Source organism: Pelodiscus sinensis, chromosome 19 (assembly GCF_052426305.1).
Source record: "Pelodiscus sinensis isolate ZL-2025 chromosome 19, ASM5242630v1, whole genome shotgun sequence".
Classification (NCBI taxonomy): Eukaryota; Metazoa; Chordata; order Testudines; family Trionychidae; genus Pelodiscus; species Pelodiscus sinensis.
Genome location: NC_143070.1, coordinates 2,644,428 through 2,663,561, shown reverse-complemented (window position 1 = coordinate 2,663,561; position 19,134 = coordinate 2,644,428). Strand labels below are relative to the sequence as shown.

General features: G+C 58.3%; 1 protein-coding gene across 1 annotated transcript; it reads right to left on the bottom strand.

The window, feature by feature from the left end:
• Positions 1-4,913: 4,913 nt before the first annotated feature.
• LOC149522055 (zinc finger protein RFP-like) lies at positions 4,914-13,951 on the bottom strand. Its single transcript, XM_089770698.1, has 7 exons — positions 13,454-13,951; positions 11,787-11,882; positions 10,859-11,089; positions 10,522-10,544; positions 9,369-9,484; positions 7,421-7,468; positions 4,914-6,072 (listed from the first exon to the last, which is right to left on the bottom strand). The coding sequence occupies exons 1-7, from the start codon at positions 13,868-13,870 to the stop codon at positions 5,561-5,563; spliced, it is 1,443 nt and encodes a 480-aa protein (XP_089626824.1). The 5' UTR covers positions 13,871-13,951; the 3' UTR covers positions 4,914-5,560.
• Between the last annotated feature and the right edge of the window lie 5,183 nt (positions 13,952-19,134).

Here is a 19,134-nt window from a genome sequence, read left to right as displayed (position 1 = left end):
GGAGCATGCCTGGCAGAGATGCCGCGGTGGCGGGCTTTCTCCCAAGAGGGCCACGCCGCCGTGCTCGGCAGCGCAGGGTGCTGCTACCCTGTCACACAAATTAATCGGATCGTGCGTGATAATTTTTCTAAGGACCGGTATTTTTTCTCTAGGGACCGGTACTGGGCCGCGGACCACACTTTGGGAAACACCGCTGCATGTCATTGAAGGCGGGGCTGGATTGGACTCTAGTGTCTACCCCATGCTGCCGCCTTCACTTCCACAGCCCCACTATGGGCTGAGAACCAGTGTGGGCATGAGAACCGAGCTGGGAATCTCCCCGCCTGTAGCTGTGTCGACAGGCCAGCAATCGAACTGGGCCGCTTTCACCTCAAAGTGCCAGCATCCACAGCCTCACGCCGGCTTGAACTGAGACCACACTAGGTGGGAATGAACCCCCGGAGTTACTGCAGTGACACCGCGTGTGCAGGGGAGCGACGTGGCTGAACACCCCACCTCCGGCCTGGGACCAGCTGGGCTCCCGGGTTAAGGTCACAGGCAGCGGGCGTGTGCTGGTGACAAGGCACGAAACCGACAGCAACTCGCTAATCAGCAGCAGCCCTTGCGCTGAAGAGGGATTTCAGGGCAAAGCTTTCAGCTTTATGACCCTGCAGTCTGAAGGTCACAGCCGAGCCTGTTCCCGCTGCTGCTATGCGCTGGAAAGCAGATGTTACCTTTCCACTCTGTACAACAACAGGCACCGCAGGGACAAGAACAACCCACCTCCACCCTCATCCCCATCCCCATTCCAGCTGTCCCAGTCTCTCCCTGCCATTTTCGCTCCTTGGGCCAACCCTGAGCCCACGGTCATGGTGGGGCTGGTGAAGTTCAGGGCAGGGGATAGGAGACAGGGGTGCATAGCTAGATTAGTCTGACTGCAGAGAAGTGCATGAGCTCCAAGTGCAGGGTGCCGCTCAATTAGGGTTGCCAGGTGTCTGGTACTGACCCGGACAGTCCGGTATTTTTGCCTCCTGTTCAGTAAAAAAAATTCAGAAAATACTGGACACCTAAAATATCCGGTATTTTCTGATTTTTTTTCCCCTGCCAGGAGGCGAAAATACCAAACACCTGGCACCCCTACTCACACTCAGCAACCCCCTCTCCCCCGTCCTGGAGCCCCCGGACACCCCGCTCACCTAGTTCCACAGCGGAGCTGCCTTCTGGCTCGGATCAGGAAAACAATATGGCTGCCGGCAAAATATCTCAAAGGCTTTTCTTAAAGGGGCCATGATGGGGTTTTTTTTATATATAATAACTCTCGGGGTCCTTTTTTTTTCTCAACAATATTGGTCTCCCCCGTGTTTTTTTCTCAACAGAATTTTTTTCCTTGTATTTTTTTTTGGGGGGGGGTCAGTATTTTTGGTTAAACCATCTGGCAACCCTATGCTCAGTGTACAGGCACATGCTGAAGTCCTCAGTGAGCAGCAAGCTGCCTCTCTGCACAGGCTCTGTGCTGCTGGGCTCCCTGCAAACCTTCCCCCCTGCACGTTTGCTGCCCTAGGGCTGGATCCCGACACAGGTTGTACCCTGGAACCTTTGGCCTCAGCCGCCAGCTCGTGTCTGAACCTTGCTCGGTTCTGCCACTGGCAGGAGACTGTCACAGGACCGCTCGTTGTCTAGCTAGCTAGCTGTGAGGAGACAGGTCCAGCCTGGGGCTCACAGCCAGGCCTTGGAAAGAGAGCAAGGCTTGAGGTCAGGGGGCGGTAAGGCAGAGAGGATGGAGGGAAAGAGGCTGTGGGCCTAGAGCATTTCTCCAGTGCTAGACAGAGAGGGGCTGAAAGGCAGCCGTGCTCTTGAGTGGCAGTGGAGTCTCAGATGGCTACTAGACACCTCAATTCCACTAGGAGGGGGCGAGGCACTGGGATGGGTTACCGAGGGGGGTGGGGAGAATCGTAGAAAACGTTAAGTCCCGGCTGGAAGAAGCCCTGCCAGGGGTGATTTGGTTGGGGTGGGTCCTGCTCTGAGCAGGGGGTAGGGCGAGATGACTCCGGAGGTCTCTTCCAGCCCTGGGATTCTATGACTCTACGGACAGGGGCAGACAGTGGGGTCCCAGGAAAGGTTCCCTGTAGCACAAAGCCTAGAGCAGCAAACTTTTCGGCATCACGCCCGCTTTTTGATTTTTGAGAAACCCTGGTGTTATCCTTAGAGGCTCCCGGGGTCTGTCTCAGGGGAAAAGGCAACACGCCACTTTTATTGCGAATATCCTAGAAAAGCATAAAAACCAACACATAGTCTGGCAGCGCTTTAAAGACTAACAACACACGGAGATGGGACCGGCTACCCCTGAAGAGTAGAAAACCAGTGAGCGTCTGCTTCAGAAAGACAAGCCCCTGCACACACACAACGTCTTGTCGCTGCTTAACGTTACCAGTCTGTTGCTCACATTAACTCACTGGCCAGGCAAGTTCAATGTGAGGGGGAGGTGCGGGGGTTTCTCTCGGTCCGGACCGACACTCCGATGTTGACAAGACACGACCTGGAGATTCATGCAAGACGCTCCATCTCTGATAGGACTGTTCTCCAATTCAAGTCTATGCATTTTGCTTCGTCAACTCTTAATCAATCACCATCCGTTCTGCTCAATGTCCGGGCGATATTCTTTATTCTGACATCACGATGTGGGTGTCTCCTTCCCAGTGTTATTTCAAGGCTGTCTTATTTGTAACAGCACGCTTGCTTCTTCACACTCCAAGGCTGTTGTGACAGGGCACAACGACCCCGTATGGGAGCCCCCATGGCAAGCACCCTTCTGGGGCTACAGGGGAGCCCGTGCCAGCTGAGTGCCCAATGCTGTGGGGCCACGGCTCAGCTGACACCCGCGGATATGGCATCGGAGATGCCGGGATCCATATTGTGTCGCAGGACGGGGCGGTTTAACACCAATGACATCCGGCTGATGTCACGCCCGTCGCCGGAAGCAGCGGGCGATTTAAACGCCACCTGGCCCAGAGCCTGAGGGGAGGGGAGAGGAGCATCTGATGCTGGAGCTGAGGAGGCCCAGCGATCCCCGCTGCTCCAGCCCCTGGAGCAACGGGAGGGGGTGAGCAGCAGCTACGGCCGGAGGGGAGATCCAGGCCGTGACTGGTAGGCGACCAACCCAATGCGCGGTGTTCGGGGAGGGAGGAGAGAGGGCAGGGCGAGAATCAATGCCCGTGGGTAGTGAGTTGAGGCAGCAGCCCCACCAGCCGGAGTTGGACCTTGGTGTGGTCCAAGTCCTTAGGGCCCTGGGGTGGAGCCCGTGAGTGTGGTCGGGCCATCTGGGGCACGAATATTGCTGGGGTCTCAGAGGGGTTTTGTTCGTGAGGCTTCAGGCAGGCTGCTGAATCGCTCTGTGGGACTGGTTTGCGGCCTGTTTGGAGAGGTCACCAGTCTGGTAGTCGGCAGGATACTGGACTACGCCACTGTGACAGACCAGGCCATGTCTGGGCACAGCTGAGGGCGTCCGCTCAGGGCGAATTGCTCAACTTCGGGGCTCCCTACAGCCCCAGACTGGTGACCTCTCCAAACAGGCCACACACCAGTCCCACAGAGCGCTGCAGCAGCCTGCCTGAAGCCTCCCGAGCAAAACCCCTCCAAGTTTTCCGTTAAAAGCATTTGCGGAAAAGAGCATCTAGAGCACTTTTTGCGGAAAAGCGTCCGTGCCAATCTAGATGCGCTTTTGCGCAAAAAAGCCCCGATCGTCATTTTTGTGATGGGGGCTTTTTAGCGCAAAACAAATCCGAGCTGTCTACACTGGTCCTCTTGCGCAAAAGCTTTGCGCAAAAGGGACTTTTGCCCGAACGGGAGCAGCATAGTATTTCGCAAGAAGCACTGATTTCAGACAGTAGGAAGTCAGTGGTCTTGCAGAAATTCAAGCGGCCAGTGTAGACAGCTGGCAAGTTTTTCCGCAAAAGCAACTGCTTGCCAGTCTGGACACAGCCCTGATGGAAAAACTAACAACTAAACTATCTCTGACTACAAAAAGCCCCTGAGGAGAAGAGCTCGCTCTGTCTGCGACCGAGGGCGGTGAAGAGGGAACTGGTGGGAGGCAGACCGTGCGCGTGAGCAAAAGGGCATGAGCTGCACGAGGCAGCCACTGTACATGTACGGTCTGACCGACTGCTGCTAATGAAAACTCCCATCTGTGGCGCCGGGATGATCTGACATCACAGTGGCGCTCCCACAGGGACATCACTCGAAGAACATTTATTAAAGGAAACATTTCAGGTAAGGTTCCGGGTGCGCAGTTGGCAAAGGAAGGCTCCGTACATCTGTGGTCACCCCTGAGTTCTGGGAAGTTTCTAGGATCCGTTTAAACAGTTTGCAAGAGACACGGTATCGGTAACCAGCATTATCCCAGAGTGAGAGGAGAGGGGCCTGGATTCCTCATACGATTCCCCTCTGGTGAGCGCCCCCCATAGACTAGCTCAGGCAGCTCCCTGCCGGGCCTGCTGGCCTGTCCCAGACACTCCCATCCCCGTCACTCAGGCTGGGGGCTCACAGCGTCGTGCCAGGGATTTTCTGGGCAGCTACAATCCCAGGCAGCGCCGTTCAGCATTGCAATAGCCCAGCCCCCGCCTGGAGCTCGCTCCTTGTCTCCAGCTCTGCAGGGAGAGCAACGTTCCCAGCAGGCAGCAGCTTCAGGAGCCAGGGCGGCTGCTTTCCTGAGCCCAGCTGGACCCCAGAATCTCTAGGGTGGGGTGGGAGGGGGAGGAGAGTGAGGGGCAGAGCTGTCAGGTTGGTCGTTTTGTGCGACTTGCTCTGAACTCTCTTGTGCTTTGTGTGGTGCAGTGACTCAGCGCTGCGGGGTGGGACTTGTGTGCAGAGTCTCTGGGCCTGTGCGTGTCTCCGGACCGATATCACCTTGGCCTGGAGCTCTGGGAGACGGGGGGGGGGGGGTCTCAGCATGTGGGACTCTGCACGGCCAGCTCGGCTCCAAGGGGCCAGGCAGGGGGTGACACACCTCAGGCAGGGCCTAGAGAGCCTCCCCCAAGAATGTGCCCGGGGACCCCAAGATTGGGGCAGGGGACCTGCCTCTGATTTGGCCCCATTGTTTGTCCTGATTTTACCCCTTCCCCTCTGGCTGCGCCAATGGACCCAGGTCTCTGCAAATCGCCTCCTGCTGCTGCAGAGCCTCCAGCTTCCCCCCAACCCTGCTGGGTTAATTCTGTGTCCTGTCACCCCCACCTCCGCCTGTCCCCGGCCCGGCCCAAACACCCACCTCCGCCTGTCCCCAGCCCAGCACCCACCTCCGCCTGACCCCAGCCCAACCCCCACCTCCGCCTGTCCTCAGCCCAAACACCCACCTCCGCCTGACCCCAGCCCGGCCCCCACCTCCGCCTGTCCCCAGCCCGGCCCCCACCACCGCCTGTCCCCAGCCCGGTTGTTAGTTCTGCCCCTACCCAACCACCAACTCTGCTCCTCCTGCTGCTCCAGGGAGGGGGAGGAGGTTTCAGGGTCACAGAGAGGAGGAGCCGGGGCGGGGTACAGGGGAGTCCTCCAGGGTCACAGAGTCTGGGGTGTGAGGCCAGAGGGGCTGTTGTCATGGAGACAGTCGGAGTGTTTTTGTGTCCCACATCAAGATCCAGGGTCGGATTCTCTCCCCGGGGAGGGAGCCCGGCGGGAAAGTGAAGATCGGGGCCTCGGTTCCAGCATCGATAAATGTCACCTGCCCCCGGTCACAGTCCAGACAAACCCGGATCCTGCTGGGGGGGCTCAGGGACAGGAGGGCCGCAGGGTCAGTGAGAGACAGGAAGTGATCCCCCCACTGCCGCACACCCCAGATCCCGCCCTGGGGGCTCAGGCTGAGCTCTCCCTTAGTGCTCACAGACTCTCTGGCCACCCCCACCCCCCAGTCTCGCCCACCCCCCATCTCCGCCTCCCAGCAATGTCTCCCCGAGGTGAAGCCCTCCCGGCCCAGCACACAGGGCACAGTGTCAAATCTCTCCGGGGTGTCGGGCCGTGGCTGTCGTGTCCATTCCCATCTCACACGTTTCCCATCCCCCGACAGGACGAGCCGGGGATGCGCCGTGTCTGGATCCAGAGTCACGTTGGCTGGGGGGGGGGAGAATCAGAGCATGAGGGGCAGAGCTCGGCCCTGGGGGGTCGATGGCGTCAGGGACAGAATCTGCCCCAGCTGGGCCGTGACTCAGGGACTCTCCTGCCCCCCGGGGCGCCCGGCTCTGAGTGGGGAGCAGCCCTGAGGTCTCAGCCCAGCCCAAGGGGCAGCTCGCTCCCCGGCAGGGAGGGGCTGTGGCAGACAAGGGGTCAGAGGGGCCCTGACACTGGGAATCTGCCCCCCTCTCCCTGGGCCGGGGACGAGCGACTCTGGGCCGGGGACCCCAGAGGGACGGATGGAAACTGCCTGGTCAGGGCTGGCTGAATCCAGGCCCTGCCCTCGGCTGGGCCCCTCCCCATTGAAATGTCCCTGGGTCCCAGCTGATCTGGGCAGGGTTTGTGATTCCCCCGGGACACGTCTCCCCCCCACGGCCCGTCTGGGCTCGGCTCCTTTCCCGCTGCACTGGGGCTCTGGGCCGAGCTCCGACCTGCCCCCACCAGGCTGCTCAGCCTCCGGCCCGGTGCCCGGACCCCGCGGAGCCAGCAGGGAGGGGCAGGGACCGGCCCCAGCTGGGCGGGAAGAGGCTGAACAAGGCGAGTCCTGCCCTGGGGGTGCCCAGGCGCCGTGCGGAGGGAACGGGGGTGTCTCTGTCCCAGCCATGGCAGGAGGCTGACTCAGGGGTGACAAAAGGAAGAGGGGCCCAGGGAGCTGAGGGGGGTCCCAGCGGGGGCTGGGCGGAGGGCGAGAGAAGCTGAGCTCACGCGGGGGGAGAGGAAAAGGGGAACAGGACCAGAGCTCTGCTCTCAGCAGCCCCCCAGCTGCCTGCCATGGGCCCAGGGCTGCCCCTGTCTGTGTCCTGGGCCCTGGGGCTCTGGGGTCTGATCCGTCCCTTCCCCCGGCAGAGCAGGGACCCTCCCATGGACTCCTGGGTCCTCTGCCGGGGGCAGGAGAAAGAGCAACGTCCCCGAGTGCCCCAGAGTCCATGCTGGGCACAGCCCCTCAGTCACCGGGGGGAGGGAAACTCCCCTCTTGGACCCCCCCAGCCTGCCCCCGCCCCAGAGAACAAGGGAGCCCAAGGCCGAGAGGAGGCAGGGAGGGGTGAGGCCGAGGGCTTTGGATACTGGAGGGGGGGTACGAGCTGAGCAGGGAGTTGGGGGGCTGGAGGGGCTGAGGGCTCCGGGGGAGCCCTGGGGATAAGGGGCTCTGGGCAGGGGGTTGGGCTGTGGGCTTTGGGGGGTCTCAGGAGGAGGAGTTTGGGGGCAGGAGGTGTCCCCTGGGCTGGAGGAGGCTGGGGAGGGGCGTGTGTGGGGCTCCGAGGGGGGCATGAGGCCCGAGGCAGCTCACCTGGTCTGTGCGCTCTTGGGGCTTTCTCCAGTGCGGCCGGCAGAGTGTCTAGGGGGGGAGGGGGAGATTCAGGTTTGCACGGGGAGCCCAGAGCCGGGGTGTCACGTCACAGACACACTCAGGCCTCGCTCATGTCTGGCCTTTTGTCGATGCCTAGGCCCAGGCCCTGCAGAGCCTTTGGCATCAAAGCAGCTTCCGGCACCTCGGCCCCTGGGCGCTAACAGGAGGTTCAGGGAGTGTGAGACCTTGTCTCACGCTGGGAGCTGTTCATCCCTGGGGAAACTGAGGCAGGGGCAGTGGGCTCCATGGGCCAGATGCGCCCTGTGGGGCAGAGCAGGGCGGGGAGGCCACTTGTGACCCGCTGCTCAGTGGCTGCAGGGGCCGGGGCCGGGCCTGGCTCAGGCTCGGGCAGAGTCACATCCCGGTTACAATGGCCCCGGTGCCTGGGCCAGGGCGCAGAGAACCAGGGGCCCAGTGTCACACTGCCCACGGCCCTCTGACCCCCCACCCCCGAATCCGGCCACCCAATCCGGCCTGTGGACCCCCCTGCCGGGACCCTCAGGCACACGCAGCTGCCGTGGCTTAAAGCTCAGTCCCCGCGGCTCTGGGCTCTGCGGGGCGGGGGGCTTCATGTGCTCTCCCCACTCCCAGCTGGAAACAACCGGCCAATAGAAACTGAGAGATTGGCCTGGGGGCGGGGAGCAGCACAAGCCTCTTCCCCCTCCCGGAGCTGAGAGCCACATGGAGGGAGCAGCCTGCAAGTTTAGTGATGTGGGGCTGTAGGGGGCAGGGAGCCCAGCCTGCCTTGGGGGATGCTGCAGGGCTGCTGGCTGGGAGCTACTTAGGAAAGTGCCTCCCAGCCACAGCCTGCCTCTGGCACCCCAGCCCCTCCTGCGTCCCAACTCAGTTCCCTGGGTCACCCTCCAAGCCCTGTGTACCCCGTCCCAGGTCACAGCTCCCTACCAGACCCTGTACCCCCCTCCTACATCCCTTCCCCAGACCAGAATCCTCCCCTGCACCCACACCCCCTCCCTGACCCTGCACCCCAATTCCCTGACCCAGGTCACCACCCCAAACTCCTGTCAGACCCTGCAGCATCTCCTGCACCCCAGTCCCTTACCCCGTGCGCCCTTCTGCACCCAACCTCCACCCTAGACCCTGCGCCCCCAGCAAGCAAAGTGGGCCCCTTGGCCACTTTCCAAAATCTCGGAGTGGGCCCCACCAAGATTTATTGCCCCCTCCCACTCCCAGCCTGATGGATGCTGATTGGCTCGGCTTCGGCCTGGCGAGCCGTGTGCTTGTCACAAGGGAAATGTTTCCTACAGTGACCTTGCTCTTAAAGTGCCGCGTTCCTGAGTTGTTCTGCGGGACACAGATGAGTTGCCCACACAAGGCACTTGCAGACAGACACACAGAGTGACCTGCCTAGGGCAGGGAGCCACGTCCAGAACCCCCCTGTGGAGAAGTGACCGTGCACATCAGAAAAGAGAGTAACATGAAAATTGTTCGGGCAGGAAAAACCCTCCAGCAATTCAAAGTTCCGGTGTGAGCCGTGTACAAGTCACACAAGGTACTGACTGTCCCTAACACAACGGGGATTGGAAAAGAACTCATCCGGGTATAATCTGGATGGTTCTAACAGGTCAGATACTGGCGGGGGGGCTCCTACTCTCGCAGGAGAAATGCACCATGACCGGCCTGTGTCCCAGGAGAAGGGAACTGGGCGTGTTTCTCTCCCTGGCGTTTCTCGCTCTCACAGTCACTGTCATTGCAAAGGCTGCTTGTGAACACACAAGGGTTTGAATTAATCAACCTGAGTGTCTTGGAACCCAAGTCTGGGCCGTTCCCCCCACAATTAAATGGAAGCATCATCTAATTATGAACCAATTGACCAGTGCCATTGTCCTTCCAGGGTCTCACTTTCCCCTCCTCCATCTCCCCCAGGTACCTTGGAACTCTCTCAGCGTCTCCGACAGCACAGTCACTTTCTGGGAGAAACCACAGACTTGTTCTTCCAGTTCAGGAGCCATCTCCTCTGGCTGCTGGGCCTGCCCCTCCTCACACCTGGGGAGAAACGTCCCATGGTGACCCTGCAGTGGTACCCAGCCTTTGGGCCCTTTTCAATCTATGAAAATTTCACGGACCCCTTCCTCTCCCTGGGGACAAAAAAAGGAAAGGAAAAGAAAACGAAGGATCCCGCCCACCGCCACGGGCCCAATCCTTGCTTTTGAACTCTCCACAGATCCCCTGCAGTCCCGTCACAGACCACCAAGGGTCGAGGGTTGCCAAATACTTTCACAAAAAATACCTCCCCTCATGTGGTGGGTCCAAAAAACCCCACAAACACGCCAAAAAAAAGTGTCACTGCACCTTTAAGTCCCCAGGCTCCCTGCTCTCCGCGCCCCACCAGACGGGGCGGTGGGAAAATGGCCCAAGCGCCCTTCCGACCGAGAGAAACAGAAAATACCGGACATTTTACTGGACAGAGGCCACAAATACCGGACTGTCTGGGCCAATTCCGGACACCTGGCAACCCTACAGGGGTCTGGCCCACAGGCTGGGAGCCGCTGTGATCCTGCCTTGAGTGACTCAGTTCTTAACTTCTGGTTAGTGGGTATTTGAGTCTCCACGACCAACTCCTCTCTGGGCCTCCAGGTGCTGAGGGACGGGAGGTTCCCAGGGGAAGGGCTGTAGGAATCTGCCCACTACGGACGAGACTGAGACACCAGCTCCCCCTACCCGGCTCATCCCACACAGGCTCCAAACAGCCCTTGGATGGGACAGACGCTGGACTCCTGCTGCCCTGGGCTGAATGGTGCCCAGCGCCCAGCAGGGACAGGCCCACGTCCCCCCTCAGGCCTGGGGCAGCCAGTCCCCAGGGCGGTGACATGGTAGAATGTACCACAGGCCAGTCTGCGCCTTTCCCTGGGGCGTTGCAGAGTCGTCTCCAAAGGGGCGAGGGCCTCAGGGTTACATGGGTCAGAGATTTGAATCCCAAATGTGACCTTCCCGCACGTTCCGCTGTGGAGCCCTGGGGAGAGGCAGCGACAACTTCACTGCCCAGTGTTTCCCCAGCACTGTGAGGTGTGAGAGCCACCGACCTGCTCAGGGTGCTTCTGATGTCCTGGAGAGACAGAGAGAGAGAGAGAGGGAGGGAGAGAGAGTTTCAGTCCCCCCGACACACACTGTGAATTCCAAGGGAGGGATTTGGCGAGTGAGGGGGAACTAGGCTTTGCCTGGCCCCAGGGCCATGGATCCCTGAGCGATGGGGCTTTGCCATCTCTAGTCTCTCTGTGCCTGGGGGTCTGCACAGAACAAGAGTTCCCATGCCAGGAGGGCGCACGCGGAGCTGTCCTGTGACCTCTGACTCCTGTGCCCACCTGTTAGGGGCTGTTCTGTCTCTGTGGCGGGATCCGGGGAATTTCCCCTCAGTCTCACCTGCAGGAATTCACTCGCTGGCTTCTGACACTTCCCCTCCAGCTCCCGGATCTGCTCACTGAGACGGGAAATCTGCTCCGAGAGTTTGGTGACAGTGTCAGTCTGGAGCCTCACAAGCTCCTCGTCCAGCTTCTGCAGCTGGGCCAGCAGGAGTCGCTCTTGTTCCTGCAGGAACTGCCGCAGCTGCTGAAACTCGGCCACAATCTTCTGCCGCTCGGCTTGTGTCTGTTTCTGGAAGAAGAACCAAAGGAAGAACATCGCCACCGCTAGGGGGACATGGATGGAGCCTGGGGCCTTCACAGAGCACTGAGGGTGCAGGGGAGAATCTCTTTGCAAATTCTAAGTCACCGGACAGTGAACAGTCTCCTGCGGTTACTAGAGAGAGAATTTTCCCACGTCTCAGGCTGGGAACTGACGAACGAACGTGTTTCACTGGGCTTGGTCTCAGGCTCGGCATTTCCTAATTCCCAATTCGGTGTTTGTTATTGTAAATTGTTGCTTGTGAAGTGAGTGTAATTAAGATCATTGTAACTAAAAGACAGTAGATGAGAATAACAGTTGACAGAGTGTGGCAGTGGTTTCCATCCTGGGGTCTGTGTGCCCCCGGGGCCATGGACCATGTGAGCAAAAGACTTAAACTGGACAGAATTCAGCTGCTCACACAGACAATCGATTTTCAAAGGGGTCAGAACCTCCCTCTGCCATTTCTAAAGGTGTCCACAAACGCACAGAGGGTGGAAGCGGCTGGTTTAGGGCCCAACCCTAAGGAGGGATTTTGCTAAAGCAATGAATTGTGATTTCTGGATGCTCATTCCCTGGCTGATGAAGAGAAACTATAATCCAGTCTAGGGCCGCTCCTTAGTGTCTGATTCCGGATCAGCTCCCTGCAGCTCTCTACAATGGCAGGGTAATAACGCCGGGTACCTACCAGGTGCTCCTGGCTGGTCTCCGCCCTGCTCACTTTCAGTCCCAGCAGCTTTTCTCTCTTGGCTCTCAGCGTCTTCAGCTGGGCCTGGAGCCTTTCCTGGAGACACAGACACATTTCATGTGACTGAGCAAACAATCAAATGTGAGATTTGCTAATCATTGAAAAATAGATGGTTTTTGGTTCAGCCCATTTCTGTAATGTCCTGCCAGGGAAGATGTTTAGTTTTTTAGTTTTGTTTCTGTCACTGTTAGTTTTAGGACTAGAGGGAGGGGAGCTGGCCCAGCACAACCACACACTGTACTCGCGACTGCAGGGCCCGGCAGGTTTATGGGATCAGAGACAGTCACAGTAATAGACACTGGGAGTGTTTGAAATTCTCGGCCCTTGTTACAGTGGGGAGCTGGGGTCACATACTCAGAGGCTGCATGCGCGGGGGTGGGGGGAGATGGCAGCAGAGGGAGCTGGAGAAGAGGAGGGACACCTCGAGCATCGGGGACCTCCAGAGAGTCCAGGGAGCGTGGGAGGGCGGTGGGGAGCAGAGAGGAGGGTCACAGCCAGGCAGGTGCAGGGTGGAAATCTGGCCTGGCAGCCACCCGTGATGACCTAGCTCTGGCGATTGCAAACACCCCTCAGTGTCCCTCCCCCATTCCCACCCTGGTTCTTTCTTTACCCGCCTGCTGTGGGCCATGTGCATGAGGCTGTGGCTGGGGCTAGGAGCTCTCTCTGGCTGGCTCCTCCGTAGGGTGCCCAGCCCCATGGGGCCCCAATCGCTCCCTGGGGCCCAGAGAGGCCCGTGCTATAGACACCAGTGCATTCTTCTCACTACCAATTATTGCCATTGCCATTAACGTCAGCATGGACACGTGGGGGGCACAAGGGTCCCCCTGAATCTGCAGAGAGAAATCCCAGAGAGGAATCTGCAGGACTGGGGCTCTCCCTGTGGCTCAGGAGAGGCGGGTGGGGACGAGGCTGGGCACAGGCTGGCTGCCCTTTCCAGGGAGGAGCTCTCAGCAGGGTCCCTGTAAGCCAGGTGTTTGGGCACCCAGCCAGGAGAGATTCCAGTGGTGCCCAGCTGATTAGCAGCGCACCCTGTCGCACACAGCTGGCAGCAGGTGTTTCCATGGGCGGTGCACAGTGACACATGCCTTGGCGCACTGAATACAATTTATTCCGCAACCAGATGGACTATTTTAGAAGGAACATTGGTTGTCAGCACCGCATGAGACATAGTCAATTCTCCTCCCCAGGAAGGGACAATGAAGGGCAGAATGAGGGGCCCTGGGATCCAACCTGGCCTGGGGTAGGTCAAACAGAGGCCCAGGGTAGCCAGAGGGAGGAGGCCCCTGGAGCAGGCAGAGGGGACCTTGCTCAGGATGATAAGACCAAACTCCAGACTCAAAGTCCTGAGAGTCCCTGCTGGGAGAGCAGGGCTGTTACTGGCCACAAAAAATGCCACTGTGGGTCTTTTTTGGGAAACTGAGGCAGGGCTATCCCATGCCACGAGGGACACTCGGGCGGCAATGACCCTGCTGTGGTGCCCTATCACCAGGCCGTCCCTGCTTCCTGCAGTCCCACCCCTGACCGGGCTAGATTCCCAGGGCGGGAGCTGCTCCCCAGTGCTCCCCTCAGTCCCAGGAGGGCAGGGATTGCAGTCAGCATTTCCCTACCTGGAATTCTTCGGCAGCTTCCTCGGCAGGAATCACAGTGTGAGCTCGGTGCCCCTTGGATCTGTCGCACACCACACAGATGGGGATTTCATCCTCTCTGCAGAAGAGTTTGAGAGGCTCCTGGTGTTTCTCGCACAGTCTCCCTGGGGCTGGTTCCCTCCCTGCCTGCGACTGGAGTTCTCTGGCCATGTCCACGAAACTCCTCAGCTTCCTGTCCCGCCTGAGGTTCCCCTGGGCAAAGGCCCGTCTGCACTGGGGGCAGGAGACGTCTGCAGTGAGTCCCCCCCAGCACTGGGTGATGCAGGCTCGGCAGAAGCTGTGATCACAGTCGAGAGCCACCGGATCATCGAAATACTCCAGGCAAATGGGACAGGTCATTTCATCCTGGAGCGTGTTTGCTGTATTCACAGCAGCCATGGCTTCTGGTGCAGAGACCAGAGAGTTTAGTTTCACTTTTGTCTGCTGGGAAATGGGCGGGTTGCAGTTTGTATAGGTCAGTGCTTCCTTTCTGGGCATGTTCTCCTGCTCTTTCCCTTTACAGACTCAACCAGCCTTTGCATGAAGTGTGATGAGTCCAAACTGACAGTCACTCCTCCGAAACATCTGCCAGGCCCCAAACTTGGGCCTAGGCACTCAGGGTGCATCTACACTGCACCGCTATTTCGGACTAAGATGTTCTGGAAGATACATTCCGAAATAATATCATCTACACTACAGAGAAGCCTCCAAAGGAGTCCGAGGCAGGCTCCCCTAGTGGGGATGTGCTACCTCGATGTAGAGCCCCAGGGAGCACTGGGGTGTAATGGCTTTGAAAGGCCCTGGGGGGGGAGCTATTTCGAAATAGCAGCAGTGGCGCGTCCACACGACCAGCATTTGGAAATGGAGCTTTCGGAAGAGGCGTTAGTTATTGTGGAATGAGGGTTACAGAAGCTGGAATGATGCTTTCGACTTTATTTCCCAATAACGGAATTGCTGTGTGGACACTCGCGTTGTTGTGTCGGAATAACGGGGCAGGGCAGACGTACCCTGGATGAGAAAGGGGTAACAAGCGCCTGGGGGGTTCACCGCCCGACATGGGGGTGGGATGAGCAGCCGGGGAAGGAGGGCGACAGTCTCAGCTACTGACTAATTGCCTCTCCCCACCTGGCCAGTAGGCTCCTTATGCCCCAGGTCTCTCTGGTGCCCGTGTAACCCACTGGTGGGGGTGTAGCTGATGCTGTTCTCGAGGGGTGAAGACTGAGCACCGAGGGTGGGACGCTCGCCTGTGCTGGGGGAGGGGGGGTTCTGGTTCCATCCTGGGGGTGCCGGTGTAATGTAGACAGCTCCTACTTGAGAGATTGTGCTGCTACCTGAGCACTGAGCATGCTCAGCAGTTCTCTTGCAGCCCCTGCCCTTCTCTCTGCCCACACTAGCTGTACGGTTTTGCTCACTACACGTTAAAAGCATTTCCAAGGGAAGACGAGCGGCTCGACGGAGGAGATGACTGAGCAGTGACGTGGCGAGGGGGTGCAGCAGATGCAGGGAGATTAGGATCCATTCTGGGCAAACTCAGCTCTGGGGGGGGGGGCGCGCAAGCTAAACCCCTGAACACGGAGCGCAAAGCCCCAGCACCGGCCGGGCAGAGGGATAAAACCAGCCCCCCAGTGGGAATGAAGCGCACGTCGGAGTGGCAAGGGGGCTTTTTATTTGCTTCAGCATATTTTAATCATGTATTCACCTCAGAGGCACTGAGTAGGGTTACCAGATAGTCTTAAAAAAATACCGGACACTCTTCCTGAGGAGGAGGGGGAGAGGGGCTGGCCGGGAGGAAGAGGGGGGTCAGAGAGGAAGAGGGGCGGACTGCGAAGCAGAGCTGGCGGGGCGGGGACAGCCAGCAGGAGCGGGACTGGCAGGGGTGGGTTAAATGGAGCAGAGCTGGCCGATGGTCATGGGGGCGGGGGACGGCCGGCAGGAAGTAGAGCTGGTCGGTGGGGGGGGGGGGCAGACAGAGCGGGACTGGCCAGGGGATATTGGGAGGGGGCGGCTGGGGGGAGTGGGACTGGTCGGGGGGGGTCGAATGGAGGAGGGCTGGCCGAGGGACATGGCGGGGGAGACAGCTGTAGGGAAGTAGAGCTGGTCGGTGGGGGGGGGGCAGACAGAGCGGGACTGGCCAGGGGATATTGGGAGGGGGCGGCTGGGGGGAGCGGGGCTGGTCGGGGGGGTCGAATGGAGGAGGGCTGGCCGAGGGACATGAGGGGGAGACAGCTGTAGGGAAGCAGAGCTGGTCGGTGGGGGGGACAGCCAGGGGGAGCGGGGCTGGCCGGGGCAGATCAGGAGGAGGAGGGGAGAACTGGCCACTGGAAGCAGGGCTGGTGGGGGGTGCAGCGGGGCTGGCTGGGGAAGGTTGGGAGAAGGAACCCGGGATGGCAGGAAGCAGAGCTGGCAGGGGTGGGGGGGTTGGGTGCAGCAGGGCTGGCCGGGGGAGATCGGGAGGAGGAGGGGAGAACCAGCCGTGTGGGAGGGGAGCGGGGGGGGGGAAGCGAATGGGCTGGCAGGGAGTGGGACTGACCTGGGCACATGCAGATCCCAGGGCGCTCCCGTCCCCTGCAGGGTCCTGGCAAAGTGAGCCCGGCTGCAACTCCACCAGGCGCTTGACCAGGGGCAGGGACAAGGCTTCCCCTTCTCCTCCGATGCAACCAAGGGCCCCCAGCGCCGATCACACCCCGCCTCCCAGCCACTCCCCCGCCCCCGCCAGGCTTCTGTTGGGCACCCAGCTGGAAAAACAGAAAAAACCAGACACTGCTCAAGTCTGGTATTTTCTGAATCTTTTTACCGGACAGAGGCCCCAAAAACCGGACACGTGGCAACGCTAGCACTGAGCATGTTCAGTAGTGCTGCAGACGCCCCTGCACTCTGCCCTGCCCTCTCTATCTATGTTTTTTCTTACTGCATTTGAAAGGAGGTTCAACATGTAAAAAGGGGACTAAAGACAGGACATGAAATTTCATAACATTTCTCACATTTGTCTTATCTTATTCCTGGGACTCACTGAATTGCACTCCCATCTCTGCAACCCATTTTCATTGTTTTGCTCCTTGCAAACGTAATGTCTTCGTACTGTAATTACTCTGTGCAATGCACGGTGTTGGAGGAAAAGATTCTTAAGTCAAAGTACTGCTACTCTGAAACAAATGTAAGTAAAAGCCAAAGTAACCTTCTTCAAAACTACTTGAGTAAAAGTACAAAAGTATCACATCTTAATTGTACTTAAAAAAACAACAACAAAAGATTAACTTTGCTCTCCCCTGAAGTATTTGTATTTAGGTATGCAAAAATAAAAATTAGTTGTCTTATGGAAACCTATGCTTAAACACCCAAGTTTTTGCTGGTAACCATTATTTCTCTCTCTCTCTCTGTCACACACACACATACACAAACATGATATATAAACACTTATAATAGAACTCTCTCTATATTATATACACACATAGGGTACGTCTACACTACAGCGCTAGTTCGAACTAACTTAGTTCGAATTAGTTAATTCGAACTAAGCTAGTTCGAACTAACGCATCTAGAACTAAAAACTAGTTCGAACTAGCATTTTGCTAGTTCGAACTAGTAAGTCCACATTGAGTGGACTCTGAACAGGGCTTAAGGATGGCCGGAAGCAGTGCCGGCAGGGCATAAAAGGAGGACTTAGAGCATGGAGATGCTGTCTCAGGCTAGCCGAGGGCTGCGCTTAAAGGGTCCCAACCCCCACCCCGGACACACAGTTCTAAGGGGTGCCCCGCTTGCAAAGAAGTTCTGGCTTGGAGTGCCCTGAGTGCCCACACTGGGCACATCACACCACTCGGCCATCAGCCCGGCTGCACTTGCCGCAGGCTGCCATCTGGGGAGAGGGAGTAATTGGGGGGCTGCAGGAGAGCTTCCACCCCCAGAAGCCCGCAGAGCCAGCCCAGTCCTCCCCATTGGGGGCTCGTACCCCATTCCTCCCTCACCTCCTTCCACTTACCCTTCCCTAGCACCCCTTCTTATTGATGTACAAAATAAAGATAACGTTTCTTCCAACATTGACTCTGTCTTTATTGAAAAAAACTGGGGGAGACTGGGAAAAGGAGGTGGGAGAGGGGAAGAGAAAGGCTGGGAGAGGGGAGGGCAACTAACATGATCAGGGGTTGGGAACAGGTCCCAGATGAAGAAAGGCTACAGAGACTGGGACTGTTCAGCTTAGAAAAGAGGAGACGGAGGGGGGGCAGGATAGAGGTCTCTAAAAGCAGGGGTTGGGTGGAGAGGGTGCATTCAGAAAAGTTCTTCCTGAGTTCCCATAAAGAAGGACTAGAGGACACCAAAGGAAAGGAATGGGTATCAGGCTTGAAACTAGGAAGAGAAAGTTGTTGTTGTTCACAAAGCACATAGTTAACCTGCGGAACTCCTTGCTGCAGGAGGCTGTGAAGGCTACAACTAGAACAGAGTTTAAAGGGAAGTGAGATCAAGTCATGGAGGTTGGGTCCATGGAGTCCTATTAGCCAGAGGGTAGGAGTGGTGTCCCTGCCCAAAGTTTGTGGAAGGCTGGAGAGGGATGGCACGAGACAAATGGCTTGGTCATTGTCTTCGGTCCATCCCCTCCAGGGTCCCTAGGGTTGGTCGCTGTTGGCAGACAGGCTACTGGGCTAGATGGACCTTTGGTCTGACCCAGTACGGCCATTGTAAGCTCAGGGCTCAGTGTCGGGGGTCTCAGTGGACCCCCTTGATTTTCATGCACACCTGGTCCTGGGTGGCCAGGCTGGCAGCTCTCCTGCCCTAGACGGCCACTTTCCTGTGCCTAGTGCGGAGATCGTGGACGAGGTCCCCGATGTCCGCACTAGCCCAGGAAGGTGCCCGCCTCTTGCGGTCCAGGGCAAGCTCCCGGGAGCCGCCAGCCTGGTCCCGGCAAGAGGGGGTGGGCTGGGGGGCATCGGGTGGGTGGCTCTGTGCCGTGCCAGGTGCAGGGTCTGCTAGCTGGGTGCTGGCAGGCTTGCACCTGGCACGGGCACCGTAGCCAGCCCGTGCCCCTTTAAGGGGTCCGGGGCCGGGAGGGGGGCATAGAGTTTCCCTGGTGTTGGCCAGAGTGGCCACCAGGGAAACCTGGGGAGGGCTAGCCTCCCACTAGTTCGAACTAAAGGGCTACACAGCCCTTAGTTCGAACTAGCTAGTTCGAACTAGGCGTTAGTCCTCGTAAAATGAGGTTTACCTAGTTCGAACTAAGCGCTCCGTTAGTTCGATTCAAATTCGAACTAGCGGAGCGCTAGTGTAGCACCTATTAAAGTTAGTTCGAACTAACGTCCGTTAGTTCGAACTAACTTTGTAGTGTAGACATACCCATAGGCTGTGTCTACATTGGTGCGATCTTGGGCAAAAGAGGCTGCTTTTGCACAAAAACTTGCTGCCTGTCTACACTGGCCGCGTATTCTTGTGCAAGTAAACTGACGTTCTAATGTATGAAATCAGTGCTTCTTGCACAAGAACTATGATGCCCCCCCCCCCCCCTTTGCAGCAACAATCCATTTCCTAGAGGGGGGACACACCAGAGAGCAACCGCACAGGGGCAGATGGAAACATTTTATTCAAGCGACTGATTCCCACACAGTTCCCCACACACAAGTTACACAGGGGCTGGGCAGGGAGGGGGCCCTGGTCTGTGTGTGGGGGGCTGGGAATGG

What these genes read in the sequence shown, in the direction of transcription:
- LOC149522055 (XM_089770698.1), bottom strand. Translation starts at nt 13,870, where the DNA reads ATGGCTGCTGTGAATACAGCAAACACGCTCCAGGATGAAATGACCTGT. An exon ending in ATCAGAAGCACCCTGAGCAG is followed by an intron (nt 9,485 to 10,521) that starts GTCGGTGGCTCT and finishes GTTTCTCCCCAG; the next exon opens with GTGTGAGGAGGGGCAGGCCC. An exon ending in GACGCTGAGAGAGTTCCAAG is followed by an intron (nt 7,469 to 9,368) that starts GTACCTGGGGGA and finishes CTCCCCCCCTAG; the next exon opens with ACACTCTGCCGGCCGCACTG.